We start from the raw sequence: 18,308 nt of genomic DNA, 5'->3' as shown, positions 1-18,308 counted from the left end.
CAATTGGAGAGATTTCCACAATCAGGAACTTAGGATGAATCCTACCCAGTGTCTCCCACCAATAGAACAGACTCCCCGAAATGCAGGGCCCGTCCCACCAGCACGGCCAGTCTCCTCATCCCCCGCGTCCACACCACGTGACGGAACTCCTCAGGCACGCCCGCGATGCTGTCCACGAACGGACCTGCCATTCGCAATAAACCAGATTAACTCTGACACACTGGCCAATACAAATAGCCTAATAAACTTTATCAAAATCATTAGCAGATAAGTATGTTACAAAGGGAGGTGGTATCATTCCAGGACAACACCACATGATGGACAATCCATCCACTTCACACTCAATATTTATGTTCACACTCCATTGACCCACATAATGGGGAATAGTGATACACTGTACCTTGTTGTCTCAACATTGAAAGTACATATTTATGTATGTGTAGCCAAGAGTTGTGAGGTTTCTCTCATTCCCTATAGGCCCTTAGAAGACACCATATTCACACTGAACATTCTTCATACCACATTCATCATTCTCCATTCCACATTCATATTAAACATTCTCCATACCACATTCATCTTGAACATTCTCCATACACATTCATCATTCCACATTCATATTGAACATTCTCCATACACATTCATCATTCCACATTCATATTGAACATTCTCCATACCACATTCATCATTACACATTCATATTGAACATTCTCCATACCACATTCATATTGAACATTCTCCATACCACATTCATCTTGAACATTCTCCATACCACATCCATCATTCCACATTCATCTTGAACATTCTCCATACCACATTCATCTTGAACATTCTCCATACCACATTCATCTTGAACATTCTCCATACCACATTCATCATTCCACATTCATATTGAACATTCTCCATACACATTCATCATTCCACATTCATATTGAACATTCTCCATACCACATTCATATTGAACATTCTCCATACCACATTCATCTTGAACATTCTCCATACCACATTCATCTTGAACATTCTCCATACACATTCATCATTCCACATTCATCTTGAACATTCTCCATACACATTCATCATTCATATTGAACATTCTCCATACCACATTCATCATTTCACATTCATCTTGAACATTCTCGATACACATTCATCATTCCACATTCATATTGAACATTCTCCATACCACATTCATCATTCCACATTCATCTTGAACATTCTCCATACACATTCATCATTCCACATTCATCTTGAACATTCTCCATAACACATTCATCATTCCACATTCATATTGAATATTCTCCATACACATTCATCATTCCACATTCATCTTGAACATTCTCCATACACATTCATCATTCCACATTCATATTGAACATTCTCCATACACATTCATCATTCATATTGAACATTCTCCATACCACATTCATCATTTCACATTCATCTTGAACATTCTCGATACACATTCATCATTCCACATTCATATTGAACATTCTCCATACCACATTCATCTTGAACATTCTCCATAAACATTCATCATTCCACATTCATCTTGAACATTCTCCATAACACATTCATCATTCCACATTCATATTGAATATTCTCCATACACATTCATCATTCCACATTCATCTTGAACATTCTCCATACACATTCATCATTCCACATTCATATTGAACATTCTCCATACCACATTCATCTTGAACATTCTCCATACCACATTCATCTTGAACATTCTCCATACACATTCAACATTCATATTGAACATTCTCCATACACATTCATCATTCATATTGAACATTCTCCATACCACATTCATCATTCCACATTCATCTTGAACATTCTCCAAACACATTCATCATTCCACATTAATCTTGAACATTCTCCATACCACATTCATCATGAACATTCTCCATACACATTCATCATTCCACATTCATATTGAATATTCTTCATACACATTCATCATTCCACATTCATATTGAACATTCTCCATACACATTCATCATTCCACATTCATATTGAACATTCTCCATACACATTCATCATTCCACATTCATATTGAACATTCTCCATACACATTCATCATTCCACATTAATCTTGAACATTCTCCATACACATTCATATTGAACATTCTCCATACCACATTCATCATTCCACATTCATCTTGAACATTCTCCATACACATTCATCATTCATCTTGAACATTCTCCATACACATTCATCATTCCACATTCATATTGAACATTCTCCATACACATTCATCATTCCACATTCATCTTGAACATTCTCCATACCACATTCATCATTCCACATTCATATTGAACATTCTCCATACACATTCATCATTCCACATTCATATTGAACATTCTCCATACCACATTCATCTTGAACATTCTCCATACACATTCATCATTCCACATTCATATTGAACATTCTCCATACCACATTCATCATTCATATTGAACATTCTCCATACCACATTCATCATTCCACATTCATCTTGAACATTCTCCATACACATTCATCATTCATCTTGAACATTCTCCATACACATTCATCATTCCACATTCTGTATTTTGACAGAACAGTTGTAGTCACAGTAGTGCTTTCCTGTGTTGTTGACACACTCCCCAATATGAACTGTTTGTGAATGAGCAGGGTCATGCACACAGTTGGGTCGGGGGCAAAAGGGCATGTTGGTGTGTGTGTGTGTGTGTGTGTGTGTGTGTGTGTGTGTGTGTGTGTGAGAGAACCAGGCTCTACTTACTAAACTGTGTGGTGAGTTGTTGCTCTGAGAACAGGGTGTCAGAGTTCACCGTCCTCTTGAAGTGTTTCTCCAGGATGGACTGGATAGTGGAGGCCTCCTCTGGCTTCCTGACCCGCCCAGCCAGCAGCATGAACCCTGAGACACACACACACTTCAACAATCCTAAATACTTAGGTGAAAAGACATTACCATTGAAGTGAAATGGAACATGATTTCACACATAAATCACACTGAAAAACAATAGATAGAGAAAGCAATAGAGACAAATGCGGATGATAGTTTGTCGTATAAGATGGGACGAAATTGCTGCTGTGATCCTATTGGGGCTTACCGTCATCAGCCAAATGCTGCAGCCAATCGCGGGAGGCATCTGTCTGCTCCTCCAGCCGATAGCGGTCGGCCCAGCGGAAGAGATCTCTCAGGGTGATGAAGCCATGTTTCCCAGCAAACACTGTAGATCCCCTGCGAAGAGACTACACACACAGTGAGTTATAAAATTATAGCACAACATTACCTTATTGCCAATGAGTTAGCATATGAAAGGAGATGAAATATGAGACAGTCACCTGGAGATCCTGCATGACTTTGACCAGCTTGGAGCAGTAGGATGGAGGAAGACTACATCTCTGGCAGAGGATGGTCTCTAGCTCATCACTAGGCAACTCGTCAAAGTGAAGCTCCACAAAACGATTCCTGAAGGCCCTGGACAGCACCTGAGGGGAGAGAAATTATATTGCACTCGCTGAGACCTGGTCTACAAAACTACACTTTCATCACCATCCTAATTCCTGTGCCTGAAGGAACAGAACCCATAGTACTCAATGAGTGTATAAAATGTGTGCTTGCTTGTCTTGCACTATTTATGGCTGTGAAATAACCAAACTACACTATCCCAATTGAATCCTAATAACCCACTATGGCCCGAGTCACACGTACCTTTCTGCCTCCGTAGAGACCAGGAGGATTCTGGGTAGCAAACAGCATGAATCGGGGGTGCGCTTTGATCACTTCCTGTGTCTCTGCGACAAACAGCTCCCTGTTGTCATCCAGCAGTCTGTTGAGGGCCTCCAGGACGTCAGTAGGGGCCAAGTTCAACTCATCCAGAATAATCCAGTATCCTTTCCTAATGGCGTCAATCAGAACGCCTACAGGGGAAGCATACAGAGACACACACGCAGAAGCACACACACAAAACGAAGACATTACACCGTGATCATGAACAGAACAGTCTGTGTGAGACACTGACTGCAGGGCTACAGTGTAGAACTGGCCGTACCCTCTTTGAAGACCAGCTTGCCCTTGCCGTCAGAGGAGTAGCAGCCCATGTACTCCTGGATGTCTGTGTGCTCATGGTTGTTGATCCTGACACACTGGTTCCCCGTGGCCGCTGCTATCCACCTGACCAGGCTGGTCTTTCCCACCGAGGTCTCTCCTTGGATCAGGACGGGGTGGCTCCTGAAGAACAAACAAATATAGAAACAGAATATTTCTAGTAGATCCGGTTAGTGTCTGTTTCAATGTGCACTTAGTGGAAGATGAATTGGCTGACCTCAAGTGTAGAGGTCATGGATTTGTCCCTAATGGCACCCTTTCCATAGTGCACTACTAGGGTGCCATTTGGGACGCCTACTGTGTCCAGACAAGGGCAGAGAAACAATCAAGTACTTAGTGGGGACGACTGACCTGTGGTGAGGTCGTGTAGAATTGACCTGTGGTGAGGTCGTGTAGAATTGGGTAGTGTCTGTTTTTAGTGTGTTTCAATTGTGCAATTGATTTTCCTTGGACTGAAGTGTGGAGGTCATGTATGCATCCCTAATGGCACCCTATTCCCTAGTGCACAAATTCTGACCAGAGCCCAGGGATTAGTGCACTATGTAGGGAATAGGGTGCCATTTGGGACGCAGCCCATGTGTCCAGATAAGACTAAATGAACCTCGTAATGAAGGGGAGAGAAAAAAATCGAGCACTGGGAACGATTGACCTGTGGTGAGGTCATGGCAACAACCCTCCATCATGACAACAGCAGCAGCAGCAACGTGGGAAAGTCATGTCATCTTTATGGCAGCAGTGATGACACAACCGATATTAGCCAATACAACTCAAGTGACGCTCACTGTGCCAGCAACAGGTTGACGATACAACAGTCAGTGAGTGGCTACTAGGACTATACCACAGGTATTGACTAGGTTGACTGATTGATTGATCCAGGGGGACAGCAGAAGGGGGAGGTCAGTTTTCCTACCCAGCGGACACCACCCTGGCCAGGTCACGCAGGTTAAGCTTGACGGAGGTGGTGAGGATGTAGCTGGGGTCCAGAGCCGGCTCCATCTCCCCCTGGGATACCCAGTAGCCCTCCATCTGAATACAGGGCCGCCCCGTGGGCTCCGGGATGGGCTGTGGGGAAACACAGGGAGAACCATGGCTACTGAGGAATCTCATATTGAGGAATTATTAAGCTTCTTCTTAATTATCCATCTCAATTAATACAAATATGGAACCAATAAAGTCATATTACAGGCCTGCAGTATTACCTGCTTCAGAAACTTGATGTTTCCCCCCATGATGTGTTGACACACCAGTTTCTGGACCATTGGATGGGAGCTGCGGTCCAGCTGGGTAAGGAAACTCAAACAGAAGCCCTGGGAAAAGAGACCGATGGAGAATCTGGTCACATCTGAACCTATGGTCCAATCAATTAAGTTACTAAGGATATCAATATACAGTGCATTCAGGAACCTATTCAGACCCTGACTTTTTCCACATGTTTTTTTTAACATGACAGCCTTATTCTAAAATGGATTAAATAGTCCCCCCTCATCAATCTACACACAATACGCTATATAGACAAACCAAAAACTGGTTTACAATTTTTTGCAAATACATAAAAAAATTGAAATATCAACATACATAAGTATTCAGACCCTTTACTCAGTACTTTGTTGAAGCACCTTTGGAAGGGATTACAGCCTTGAATCGTCTTTGGTATGACGCTACTAGCTTGGCACACCTGCATTTGGGGAGTTTCTCCCATTCTTCCCTGCAGATCCTCTCAAGCTCTGTCAGGTTGGATGAGCAGCACAGCTATTTTCAGGTCTCTCAAGAAATGTTCGATTTGGTTCAAGTCCGGGCTCTGGCTGGACAGCTCAAGGACATTCAGAGACTTGTCCAGAAGCCACTCCTGCGTTGTCCTGGCTGTGTGCCTAGGGTCTTTGTCCTGTTGGAAGGTGAACCTTCGCCCCAGTCTGAGAACCTGCTCCAGAGAGCTCAGGACTTCATCAAGGATCTCTTTGTACTTTGCTCTGTTCATCTTTCCCTCGATCCTGACTAGTCTCCCAGTCCCTGCCGCTGAAAAACCTCCCCACAACATAAAGCTGCCACCACCACGCTTGTAGAAACATCTGAAGGATGATCAATGGAAACAGGATGCACCTGAGCTCAATTTAAGAGTCTCATGGCAAAGGGTCTGAATACTTATGTAAATAAGGTACTTCTGTTGTTTTTTTTTATTTTATAAATTAGCAAAAATAAATACAAATGCGTTTTTGTTTTGTCATTATGGGTATTGTGTGTAGATTGATGAGATGTTAAAAAAAAATCTATTTCAGAATAAAGCTGTAACGTAACAAAATGTGGAAAAAGTCAAGGGGTCTGAATAATTTCCGAATGCACTGTATGCTTAATTAATCAATATAAAGGATGTCGAAATCAATGCTGGGAGAGCTTTGGCCTCCTACCTCGTAGAGAGAGCGCTGGACGCTGTAGCAGGGGTTGGCTGCCACATACTTCAGCGCCCTGCAGAGGGTACGCAGGCTGTAGTGGGGATGATGTCCAGTTCCGTCCACCAGTTTGGAGGTAGCCTCCTTACGCACCGTCAGGTAAAAGCTGCAGCAGCAAATACATATTTTTAATTAAAATCTATCAATCAAATCAGCAGTCAATATGACATGACATTCAACATGACTTTGTGGGACCTGATGAGCCACGTGATGCATATGACAGAGGACAGTATGTAATCTGACCCCTGACCTTATAATCCCGTTGATGACGTTCTTATTGGGGTTCAGGCCTTTCAAGTAGTCAGACACCAGGATACGCAGGTCTCCCTCATTCTCCAGCTCCTCCACATACAGCTCAGTGAACCTGGGAAAGAAAGAAAGCAGCATGTCAAACCACAGCTAGTTTGGGCCGCCAGATCCCGCCAGAACCTAGTAGGTTTGCCAGTATGCTCATAAGTTAAAGACATTTCACTCAAACACCAGGCCAGCTCAGCCCATGTTCTAACCTGTTCCGTATGCCCAGGGGCAGGTTCCTCTTCCCCACGTCAGTCGCTGGGTTCATGCAGGCAAAGAGACGGAAGTCTGGATGGCGAACCAGGGGCTCTGTACAAAAAAAAGAATTACATGTAATTCCAGTAGCAGCATCAAAGTGATCATATTTCCAAGGTCATAATCAGTTAATACCTTTATGACCAAAGCCATGACAATAATAATATGCAATTATTTACATGTAATGCAATAGTGATATAAAGTGTTATAACATGTCATAACATGCAATGGAGAGCAGTGGGAGCCTCACCAGTGTCTCCACGGTCCAGCAGCACCAGAGAGCCGGCGGTGCCCTCCAGCAGGCCACTCAGACACTCCAGAGTCTCTGCTGCAGCCAGGTTAATCTCATCCAGCAGGATCCACTTTCCCTTCTTCACCGCCTGGGCCAGAGTCCCCTGTAGAGACACACACGGTTTACGATCACAGCAGGTTGGTGAGCAACAGGGATATGTAGTGTGTGTGTGAGAGAGTGAGACGCTTTAGGTAAACCTTTACCTCCACAAAGGCAAAGACCAGTGCGGTCTCACAGGCTCTGATCTGCTGCTGTGTCTGAGCCAGCCTCACGGCCAGGGTTTCCCACTGCTCCTGCAGCAAGGCAGCTGGGGAAACCAGTACACAAAAACACAGACTGAGAACAGCCTAAGGCAACACTCACATTTCTGTCACAGTGAGAATAGAAGTAAGCTATTCAAGACAAGAGGGAATGAAGGTACTTATTTTGGTTGTTTTCGAAATGGCAACAATATTATCTATATGATGCACTACAGTGCCTTCCAAAAGTATTCACACCCCTTGATTTTTCCCACATTCAGTTATGTTACAGCCTGGATTTAAAATTAATTAAAATTTAGATTTTTTTGGGGCACTGGCCTACACACAATACCCCCATAATGTCAAAGTGGAACTATGTTTTACAATATTACTTTTTTTCTTTAGAAATTAGTAGAAAAAATAAAAGCTGAAATGTCTTAAGTAAATAAGTATTCAACACCTTTGAATACGTTCAGGAGTAAAAATGTGCTTAACAAGTCACATAATAAGTTCATGGACTCTGTATGCAATAGTGTTTAACATGATTTTTGAATGACTACCTCATCTTTGTACCTCACATATTTAATTATCTGTAAGGTCCCTCTGTCAAGCAGTGAATTTCAAGTACAGATTCAACCACAAAGACCATGGAGGTTTTAAAGAAGGGCAACTGTTTTTAAAAACGCAGGCAATGAATACCCCTTTGAGCTTGGTGAAGTTATTACACTTTGGTGTCACTACAAAGATACAGCTGTCCTTCCTAGCTCAGTTGCCGGAGAGGAAGGAAACCGCTCAGGGATTTCACCGTGAGGCCAAATACAGAATTTAAATGGCAGTGATAGGAGAAAACTGAGGATGGATCAACAACATTGTAGTTACTCCACAATTCTAACCTAATTAACAGAGTGAAAAGAAGGAAGCCTGTACAGAATAAAAATATTCCAAAACATGAATACTGTTTGCAACAAGGCACTAAATAAGGACAATAACCTAAAAAACAAGGCCAAATCTACACTGGAGTTGCTTACCAAGGAGACAGTGAACGTTCCTCAGTGGCCGACTTACAGTTTTGACTTAAAATATACAGTTGAAGTCGGAGGTTTACATACACCTTAGCCAAATACATTTAAACTCAGTTTTTCACAATTCCTGACATTTAATCCAAGTACAAACTCCCTGTCTTACGTCAGTTAAGATCACCACTTTATTTTAAGAATGTGAAATGTCAGAATAGTAGAAAATGATTTATTTCAGCTTTTATTTCTTTCATCACATTCCCAATCAGGTTTTCTTCGGCTTGCAAGCCTCCCCCTCTCTCCTCCAAACATAACGATGGTCATTATGGCCAAACAGTTCTATTTTGTTTCATCAGACCAGAAGACATTCCTCCAAAAAGTACTCTCTTTGTCCCCATGTGCAGTTGCAAACCGTAGTCTGGCTTTTTTATGGCGGTTTTGGAGCAGTGGCATCTTCCTTGCTGAGCGGCTTATCAGGTTATGTCGATATAGGTCTTGTTTTACTGTGGATATAGATACTTTTGTACCTGTTTCCTCCAGCATCTTCACAAGGTCCTTTGATGTTGTTCTGGGATTGATTTGCACTTTTCGCACCAAAGTATGTTCATCTCCAGTAGACAGAACACGTCTCCTTCCTGAGCGGTATGACGGCTGCGTGGTCCCATATGCTGTTTATACTTGCAAACTATTGTTTGTACAGATGCACGTGGTACCTTCAGGCATTTGGAAATTGCTCCCAAGGATGAACCAGACTTGTGGAGATCTACAATTTTGTTTCTGAGGTCTTGGCTGATTGCTTTTGATTTTCCCATGATGTCAAGCAAAGAGGCACTGAGTTTGAAGGTAGGCCTTGAAAGACATCCACAGGTACACCTCCAATTGGCTCAAATGATGTCAATTAGCCTATCAGAAGCTTCTAAAGCCATGACATCATTTTCTGGAATTTTCCAAGCTGTTTAAAGGCACAGTCAATTTAGTGTATGTAAACTTCTGACCCAATGGAATTGTGATACAGTGAATTATGAGTGAAATAATCTGTCTGTAAACAATTGTTGGAAAAATGACTTGTGTCATGCACAAAGTAGAGGTCCTATCCGACCTGCCAAAACTATAGTTCGTTAACAAGAAATTTGTGGAGTGGTTGAAAAACGAGTTTTAATGACTCCAACCTAAGTGAACGTAAACTTCCGACTTCAACTGTACCTGAAAATCTAGAGAGAAAAAAATACTCAAGAACTGAAAATGGTTGTCAAGCAATCATCAACAACCAATTTGACAAAGCTTGATTAACTTTAAAAATAATAAAAATGGGAAAATGTTGTACAATCCAGTTGTGTAAAATTCTTTGAGACTTACCCAGAAAGATTCACAACTGTAATCACTGCCAAAGGTGCTTCTACAATAGACTCAGGGGTGTGAATATTTGTGAATAAGACATCCGTATTTAATTTTAAAAAATGTGCTAACATTTCTAAAAACATGTTTTCACTGTCACTATGGTGTATTTTATGCAGATAAAGACATTATTTTAAAAATGTAATCAATTTTGAATTCAGGCACCACAAATGTGGAATAAGTCAAGGGGTATGAAAACTTTCTGAAGCCATTAAGGAATAGGGTGTCATTTTGGGATGCAAACAACATCTAAAGAGTGTGGTGGTACCATTGTTTTTTTCCTGCAGCTCCGACTTGCTGAGGGCCGACTTGCAAACGTGGTCCATGAGCTTAAGGAGGTCCTGCCAGCGCTTGCCCCTGAAGCAGGTCTGCACATGGCCCAGGAAGGTTAGGTTCTGCTTGCGGGAGTAAGTCTGGGAGAACACATCCTCGAAGGCCTCACGCAGGGGCAGCAGGATCAGCTTGTGGTCCACTGGTTTATACCTTAGATCAGGGAAGAGAATATGCCTACTCAGTACCAATGCAGGCCAGTGTAATATCCCTGTCTGAATATGCTGGTATAGGTGTAAGTTCATGCAAGAAAATTACTAATTCCCTTACCCTCCTAGCAGGTCAGCTGTATCACTCTGCTGGTTCATATTCACCACCCGTAACCTGTGTCCTGGAGAGGGAGAGAGAGAAGGGGAACAGAGGTGTTAGTTAGTGGGTTCCCACTGGAGAGAAGGGGAACAGAGGTGTTGGTTAGTGGGTTCCCACTGGAGAGAAGGGGAACAGAGGTGTTGGTTAGTGGGTTCCCACGGGAGAGAAGGGCAACAGAGGTGTTGGTTAGTGGGTTCCCACTGGAGAGAAGGGGAACAGAGGTGTTGGTTAGTGGGTTCCCACTGGAGAGAAGGGGAACAGAGGTGTTGGTTAGTGGGTTCCCACTGGAGAGAAGGGGAACAGAGGTGTTGGTTAGTGGGTTCCCACTGGAGAGAAGGGGAACAGAGGTGTTGGTTAGTGGGTTCCCACTGGAGAGAAGGGGAACAGAGGTGTTGGTTAGTGGGTTCCCACTGGAGAGAAGGGGAACAGAGGTGTTGGTTAGTGGGTTCCCACTGTACCATGTTGTCTGAGAGAAGCTTTCTGGCAGAGTGTTGCGTCTCACCAGTGATTCCAGCCAGGTACTGCACAGTGGATGTCTTGCCCGTGCCCGTCTCTCCGACCAACAGAATGGGCTCGCCCTGGGTAACACACACCGCTAGCTGTTCCAAAAGCACTGCAGAGGGCCGCGTGGCAGCAAATGTCTGCTTCTCACTGTGCACATTGAGATACACATAGGTTAGGTTACACTTTTACTCAATCTCAAATTTTACCTACAACAATTTAAACAAGCATATACTTGAAACCAGGTCAAAATATATATTAATAATACATTCATCAAATATACTTTTTTGTTCCCCCCAATTGTAGATTTCCAAAGGTGCCTTTCTGCTGTAGGGTTTTTGTTTTTAGTCATACGCTGAGGACTGGAATATTTTCTGGTTCATCAAAGTGTGTAGTTAGTGATCAATTCAATGTTTATTCAATCAACCAGCGGGAGTCTATTTGGCTGGGTAAGTGTTGGGCCTGGCAAAGCGACAGTAACATCTATATTGTCTAAACAGACAGGTTATGGGCACAGACTGGCAGGGCTGGCAGTTGACACAGAGTGTTCCATAAGCGACAGCTGTCAGGCAAATATCGGACTACTAACCCTTATGTGGCCGGGTACTTAATTGACTTTAACAAATTGCGGTGCATCAGATGGCAACTCATTCAATTTAGGGTCACACATTTTGCTGACTTACTTGCAGATGCGGACCACTTCGTTCTGCTTCCGTTCCAGGGTCACTCTGCCCACCAAGGCCTCCAGCTCTGTGACAGAGATGCCAGGCTGGTACATCTGGCAGAAATGTGCAGCCTGAGAGGCACACGACCATAGAAATAAGAATTAATAGAATGGCTTGGAAGTTCTAGCCTTAGAAATAAGAATTAATTCATGTATTCTTATTTCTATGCACACAACCATCATGTCAACAGTCAACAACCATCACCATGTCTGTCCAATACGGCACCCTTGGCAAATGGCACTCAAAGGGCTCTGGTCAAAAGTAGTGCATTATATAGGGAAGAGTGCCATTTGGGACTTGCTCTATGTCAGGAGACTGTAGATCATACATCATGTCCTAAAATACAACAAACTTGTACATCTGTACTGAACTTGTTTTGATACGCTGTCAGCAGAGGCCTATCATTTCCAGTGATGCTGGACTTACCTTCTCTTTGGAGATGTTGAGCTTGCTCCCGATGACCTCAGCCATGCACAGCCTCCTCTCTGGTTGGGATAGCATAGCTGTAAAGCAGTCTAGGGCCTAAAAGGGGGGAAAGACGCAAAACAGTACAGTTAACAAGAGCATTCTTTTTTTGGGTGGCAAATTGTTAAAAGTTTCTGAAACTGTTACAGCTACATTGATTTTCCATTCAAATATGGATTGTGCCAACTCAATGAATCTATTCTCAGTCATACTAAACTAGCTTTGTTCAACCAACCTGATCCGCAGTCAGTTCTGGTTCAGGAGGCTAACCCTAAAGAGCTATGAAAAAAGTGTTGAAAACTATTACGGCTAAAGGATTTTCCATCCTAACATAGATTAGGTAATAACCTTACCAGAGTCTAACCTTGCCAGTTCTACATAGCCAGAATTAGTTCAGAATTATCTGTGGTGAACAACAACAGTTCAAGCCGGAAAGCTTCATTAGCATAGTAAACAATGGCAGGAGGGTGATAACATTGCAATGGCAGCCTGTGCTGCTGTGACTCGAGGCTCACCTCCAAGAAGACATGTTGAGCGGAGGCAGATGAGGTGCTGTCAAAGTTACTGCTGATCCTCTCACACCATTTCAGCAGGTCTCTGTAAAATATAGAGTAGAGGTTACATAAGGGCTCTCCAACTCTGTTCCTGGAGAACTACCCTCCTGTAGGTTCACTCCAACCACAGTTGTAACTAACCTGATCCACTTTATCAACTACTATATTATTAGAATCAGGTGCGCTAGATTAGGGTTGGAGTGAAAACCTACAGGACGGTTGCTCTCCAGGAACAGGGTTGGAGAGCCCTGGGTTACATAAATATGGCAATGATAAACAGAGGAGTTGGCTTAAGGACATACAGATTTAGGACCAGGTTAAGTTTTCCATCAATGAATGGAGAAAAGATTCAGCTGAGAAACAGTTGATCCAATAGGGCCAACCATTCTGTCCTGACCTACATAAGAGCTTAGCAGGCCAGGTTGCAAACTCAAATGAAAACAACATTCAGTATGTACATTAACTGCAGAGATGCATGCAGCTCCAAAATAATAATAATCCAAGTGGCCCACAGCGGCGTATGGAAAAACATGCTCACATTTTGATTTTACACCAAGGGAAAAGCCCTGAGCCCAACACGTATACACAGGTATTCCCAGTATGAACCATTACAAATGGGTGAAAAATGAGTGGCCTCCACAAATGAGAGGGTCAGGTCTGAACTGGTTACCTAATGATAAGGGCTGTCCTGGTGTAACGTCTAGCATCTGTGGATCCAGCTCTATAGAAAAGAACGGTCCAATCGATGGGCCATCGAGCGCAGGCAGCAGCACCCAGTGGAAAGCTAATTAAAGTCCTGAGGGCTAGCTGCCTGGTCATTTCATCTCCCAGTGGGCCAGTGCAGATCCTAATGTAAACCCCACAACCCACCTCTGCTCTGGGACGCATGTGGTGGGATGGATGGGGCCGCTGGGTTTACCTGTATCTGGGGCTTGACAATTACTGTAGATCTGAGCAGCTAGGGAATCATGACAATGAGTTCATCACCAGTTCATACTGGCAGAGAGACAGTGTCATCTTTCAATGCAGCGGAAAAAATATTGTGTATAGACACCTGTGGTGGGAATCAGATAAACCATGAGAGAACTGAACATGAATAAATTGCTCATTGCAACAACATGAGACAGAAAAGCTAAAAGTAAAAAAAAAAAAAAAAAAAGGGGGGAGCTGAAAATAAGAGCATATATTTTTTATTGTATTGAACTAGGCAAGTCAGTTAAGAACAAATTCTTATTTACAATGACGGTCTACCAAAAGGCAAAAGGCCTCCTGCGAGGACGGGGGCCTGGGATTAAAAATGAACACAATATAAATACAGGACAAAACACACATCACAACAAGAGAGACAACACAACACTACATAAAGAGAGACCTAAGACAACAACATAGCAATGCAGCAACACATAACACAGCATGGTAGCAACACAAAATAACAACATGGTAGCAGCCATAGCATGCCATTACCTCAGTGACAGTCCCCTCCCTTCCAGGGACGTGGTCTTGTCCTCCAGCCTGTGATGAGACACCTCTGGGGCATGAAGACTGTCTGTGTGGCCCAGTGCCACCGGGTCAGGGTGCCTCTCTCCAGTCAGCTGGCAGTAGATGTCCAGGAGGCGCTCCACCACAACCGTTAGTTTAGGGTACCGGTTCACCAGCACCTGCACAGGCAAAGAACAACAGTTAAAGTTAAAGAGAGATTTAAAAGAGAATTAAAACAATGCTTCAATTGCAAATTATATCCAAGTTTCCACAGGCAAAGAACAACATGACTGTTAGCTTCAGGAACTTCATTAGTAAGATAAAACTGGTTATAAAGTACAGTGCAATTTGGATTCTGTAGTACATTATGCTAGAAAGAAATACACTTGAAACAGAGGATACACTGGTCATATTATAGACCACAGGAAATTGATGTGGACCCCATTGGATCATGTCCTCAGTCAGCTCACCTTCTTCAGTTCCTCTCGTGCCATGTTTCCAATCTGTAGTTTAGTCCAGTACTTGTCCAAGAGAGCTGCGTGGGTATTCTGTGGCCTGTACCAGCCTCCGGCACTGTGGAACATTCTACAGATACACACAGACATCAGTTATTTTCTGTGTAAAAGGAGGATGATATTTGTAGGGTCACACGTGAGACACATGACATTCTTACCTTCTCGTAGCAAAGAATTGGAAGCCTGGAGCCACTTCAATGCAGTCCTCCCGTCCTGGGATCATCAGCTGTTTACTCTCCATCAAGGGAAGGAGTACAGATATCTGCAAGGCATACAACTCATATGATAAAATACCTTGTAGCCTTGAACCTACTACTACAGTAATAACTATATTAACAGGTCACTTCATGTAATTCCATGCGTGATTCAGCTGTGCAAAACCCCACCACATCCAGAGGAGCATGGTCAATGTCCTCCAACAGGATCCAATGTCCTTTAGAGACAGCCTGTGTCAGGGAACCTGGCTGCCACACAAACTTCCCTGGGATATCAGTACAGCGATACATCCCAAGCAACATCTGCAATAAAGCAGCAAATAGATTAGATCATTCATATAAACCGTTCAAAAACAGTAGAATGCGCCCAGAGGACGAAGCTAGAGTTCCAGGAAAAATATAAAGTACCAGTCAAAAATTTAGACACACCGACTCATTCAAGGGTTTTTCTTTATTTTCTACTATTTTCTACATTGTAGAATAATAGTGAAGACATCAAAACTATGAAATAATACATATGGAATCATCTAGTAACCAATAAAGTGTTAAACAAATCAAAATATATTGTATGAGATTCTTCAAAGCAGCCAACCTTTGCCTTGATGACAGCTTTACACACTCTTGGCATTCTCTCAACCAGCTTCACCTGGAATGCTTTTCCAAAAGTCTTGACGGAGTTCCCACATACGCTGAGCACTTGGTTGGCTGCTTTTCCTTCACTCTGCGGTCCAACCCATCTCAATTGGGTTGAGGTCGGGTGATTGTGGAGGCCAGGTCATCTGATGCAGCACTCCATCACTCTCCTTCTTGGTCAAATAGCCCTAAGCGCAAACCAGATGGTATGGCATATCGCTGCAGAATGCTGTGGTAGCCACGCTGGTTAAGTGTGCCTTCAATTCTAAATAAATCCCTGAGTGTCACCAGCAAAGCACCCCCACACCACCTCCTCCATGCTTCACGGTGGGAACCACACATGCAGAGATCATCCATTCACCTACTCTGCGTCTCACAAAGACACAGTGGTTGGAACCAAAAATCTCAAATTTGGACTCATCAGACCAAAGGACAGATTTCCACTGGTGTAATGTCCATTGCTCGTGTTTCTTGGCCCAAGCAAGTCTCTTCTTCCTATTGGTGTCCTTTAGTCGTGGTTTCTTTGCAGCAATTCGACCATGAAGTCCTGATTCACACAGTCTCCTCCAAACAGTTGATGTTGAGATGTGTCTGTTACTTGAACTTTGTGAAGCATTTATTCGGGCTGCATTTACTGAGGCTGGTAACGGAAATGAACTTATCCTCTGCAGCCGAGGTAACTCTGGGTCTTCCATTCCTGTGGCGGTCCTCATGAGAGCCAGTTTCATCATAGCGCTTGATGGTTTTTGCAACTGCACTTGAAGAAACTTGAAAAGTTCTTGAAATGTTCCGGATTGACTGACCTTCATGTCTTAAAGTAATGATGGACTGTTATTTTACTTTGTTTATTTGAGCTGCTCTTGCCATAATTTGGACATGGTCTTTTACTAAATAGGGATATCTTCTGTATAGCACCCCTACCTTGCCACAACAACTGATTGGCTCAAACGCATTAAGCAGAAAATCTATTATTTTAAAAAGGCACACATGTTAATTGGAATGCACCTCATGAAGCTAGTTGAGAGAATGCCAAGAGTGTGTATAGCGTATATACCGTCAAGGAGGTGTGTAAACAAAACTCCTTAAAAAATTGGCAAGATAAGAAGTTGGGGTATGGGGGAGACAAAATACTGAGACCTACATATAAAAACAATTTGGTTTACCCAAAGCTGTCATCAAGGCAAAGGGTGGCTACTTTGAAGAAACTCAAATATAAAATACTATTTTGGTTACTACATGATTGATATGGGGCGGCAGGTAGCCTAGTGGTTAGAGCACTGGGCCAGTAACCGAAAGGTTGCTAGATCATATCCCCGAGCAGACAAGGTAAAAATCTGTTGTTCTGCCCCTGAACAAGGCAGTTCACCCACTGTTCCTAGGCCGTCATTGAAATAAGAATTTGATCTTAACTGATTTGCCTAGATAAATAAAGGTACATTTATTTTTATTTTTTATGATTTCACGTGTTATTTCATAGTTTTAATGACTTCACTACTATTCTACAATGTAGAAAACAGTAAAAATAAAGAAAAACAATTGAATGAGTAGGTACAGTTGAAGTCAGAAGTTTACATACACCTTAGCCAAATACATTTAAACTAATTTTTCACAATTCCTGACATTTAATCCTAGTAAAAATTCCCTGTCTTAGGTCAATTAGGATCACCACTTCATTTTAAGAATGTGAAATGTCAGAATAATAGTAGAGAATTATTTATTTCAGCTTTTAATTATTTCATCACATTCCCAGTGGGTCATAAGTTTACATACACTCAATTAGTATTTGGTAGCATTGCCTTTAAATTGTTTAACTTGGGTCAAACGTTTCAGGTAGCCTTCCACAAGCTTCCCACAATAAGTTGGGTGAATTTTGGCCCATTTCCCCTGACAGAGATGGTGTAACTATGTCAGGGTTGTAGGCCTCCTTGCTCGCACACACTTTTTCAGTTTTGCCCACAAATTTAATAGAATTGAGGTCAGGGCTTTGTTATGGCTACTCCAATACCTTGACTTTGTTGTCCTTAAGCCATTTTGCCACAACTTTTGAAGTATGCTTGGGGTCATTGACCATTTGGAAGACCCATTTGCAACCAAGCTTTAACTTCCTGACTGATATCTTGAGGTGTTGCTTCAATATATCCACATAATTTTCCTCCCTCATGATGCCATCTATTTTGTGAAGTGCACCAGTCCCTCCTGCAGCAAAGCACCCCCACAACATGATGCTGCCACCCCCGTGCTTAAAGTTTGGGATGGTGTTCTTCGACATGCAAGCCTCCCCCTTTTTCCTCCAAACATAACTATGGTCATTACAGCCAAACAGTTCCATTTTTGTTTCATCAGACCAGAGGACATTTCTCCAAAAAGTACAATATTTGTCCCTATATGTAGTTGCAAACTGTAGTCTAGCTTTTTTATGGCGGTTTTGAAGCAGTGGCTTCTTCCTTGCTGAGCGCCCTTTCAGGTTATATCGATATAGGACTCGTTTTACTGTGGATATAGATACTTTTGTACCTGTTTCCGCCAGCATCTTCACAAGGTCCTTTGCTG

The 18,308-nt window shown here is 42.7% G+C and overlaps 1 protein-coding gene across 3 annotated transcripts in view; it reads right to left on the bottom strand.

The window, feature by feature from the left end:
• LOC129817571 (midasin-like) overlaps positions 1-18,308 on the bottom strand; it is a 61,561-nt gene that overhangs the window by 39,983 nt on the left and 3,270 nt on the right. For all 3 annotated transcript variants that reach the window (XM_055872959.1, XM_055872960.1, XM_055872961.1), the window contains exons 7-29: positions 15,297-15,428; positions 15,069-15,172; positions 14,866-14,980; positions 14,381-14,574; positions 12,878-12,959; positions 12,324-12,419; positions 11,856-11,968; positions 11,174-11,322; positions 10,633-10,693; positions 10,301-10,515; positions 7,586-7,689; positions 7,341-7,485; positions 7,048-7,144; positions 6,792-6,905; positions 6,500-6,647; positions 5,297-5,404; positions 5,008-5,159; positions 4,042-4,220; positions 3,702-3,910; positions 3,332-3,478; positions 3,097-3,238; positions 2,766-2,900; positions 46-184 (exon numbers count right to left, since the gene is read on the bottom strand). In XM_055872959.1, coding sequence (XP_055728934.1) covers positions 46-184; positions 2,766-2,900; positions 3,097-3,238; positions 3,332-3,478; positions 3,702-3,910; positions 4,042-4,220; positions 5,008-5,159; positions 5,297-5,404; positions 6,500-6,647; positions 6,792-6,905; positions 7,048-7,144; positions 7,341-7,485; positions 7,586-7,689; positions 10,301-10,515; positions 10,633-10,693; positions 11,174-11,322; positions 11,856-11,968; positions 12,324-12,419; positions 12,878-12,959; positions 14,381-14,574; positions 14,866-14,980; positions 15,069-15,172; positions 15,297-15,428 — 3,080 coding nt within the window. The remainder of the gene's footprint in view (positions 1-45; positions 185-2,765; positions 2,901-3,096; positions 3,239-3,331; positions 3,479-3,701; positions 3,911-4,041; positions 4,221-5,007; positions 5,160-5,296; positions 5,405-6,499; positions 6,648-6,791; positions 6,906-7,047; positions 7,145-7,340; positions 7,486-7,585; positions 7,690-10,300; positions 10,516-10,632; positions 10,694-11,173; positions 11,323-11,855; positions 11,969-12,323; positions 12,420-12,877; positions 12,960-14,380; positions 14,575-14,865; positions 14,981-15,068; positions 15,173-15,296; positions 15,429-18,308) is intronic.

This window comes from Salvelinus fontinalis, chromosome 20 (genome assembly GCF_029448725.1).
Source record: "Salvelinus fontinalis isolate EN_2023a chromosome 20, ASM2944872v1, whole genome shotgun sequence".
Classification (NCBI taxonomy): domain Eukaryota; kingdom Metazoa; phylum Chordata; class Actinopteri; order Salmoniformes; family Salmonidae; genus Salvelinus; species Salvelinus fontinalis.
The sequence above is the reverse complement of the archived record's forward strand: the minus strand, read 5'-3'. Positions and strand labels throughout refer to the sequence as shown.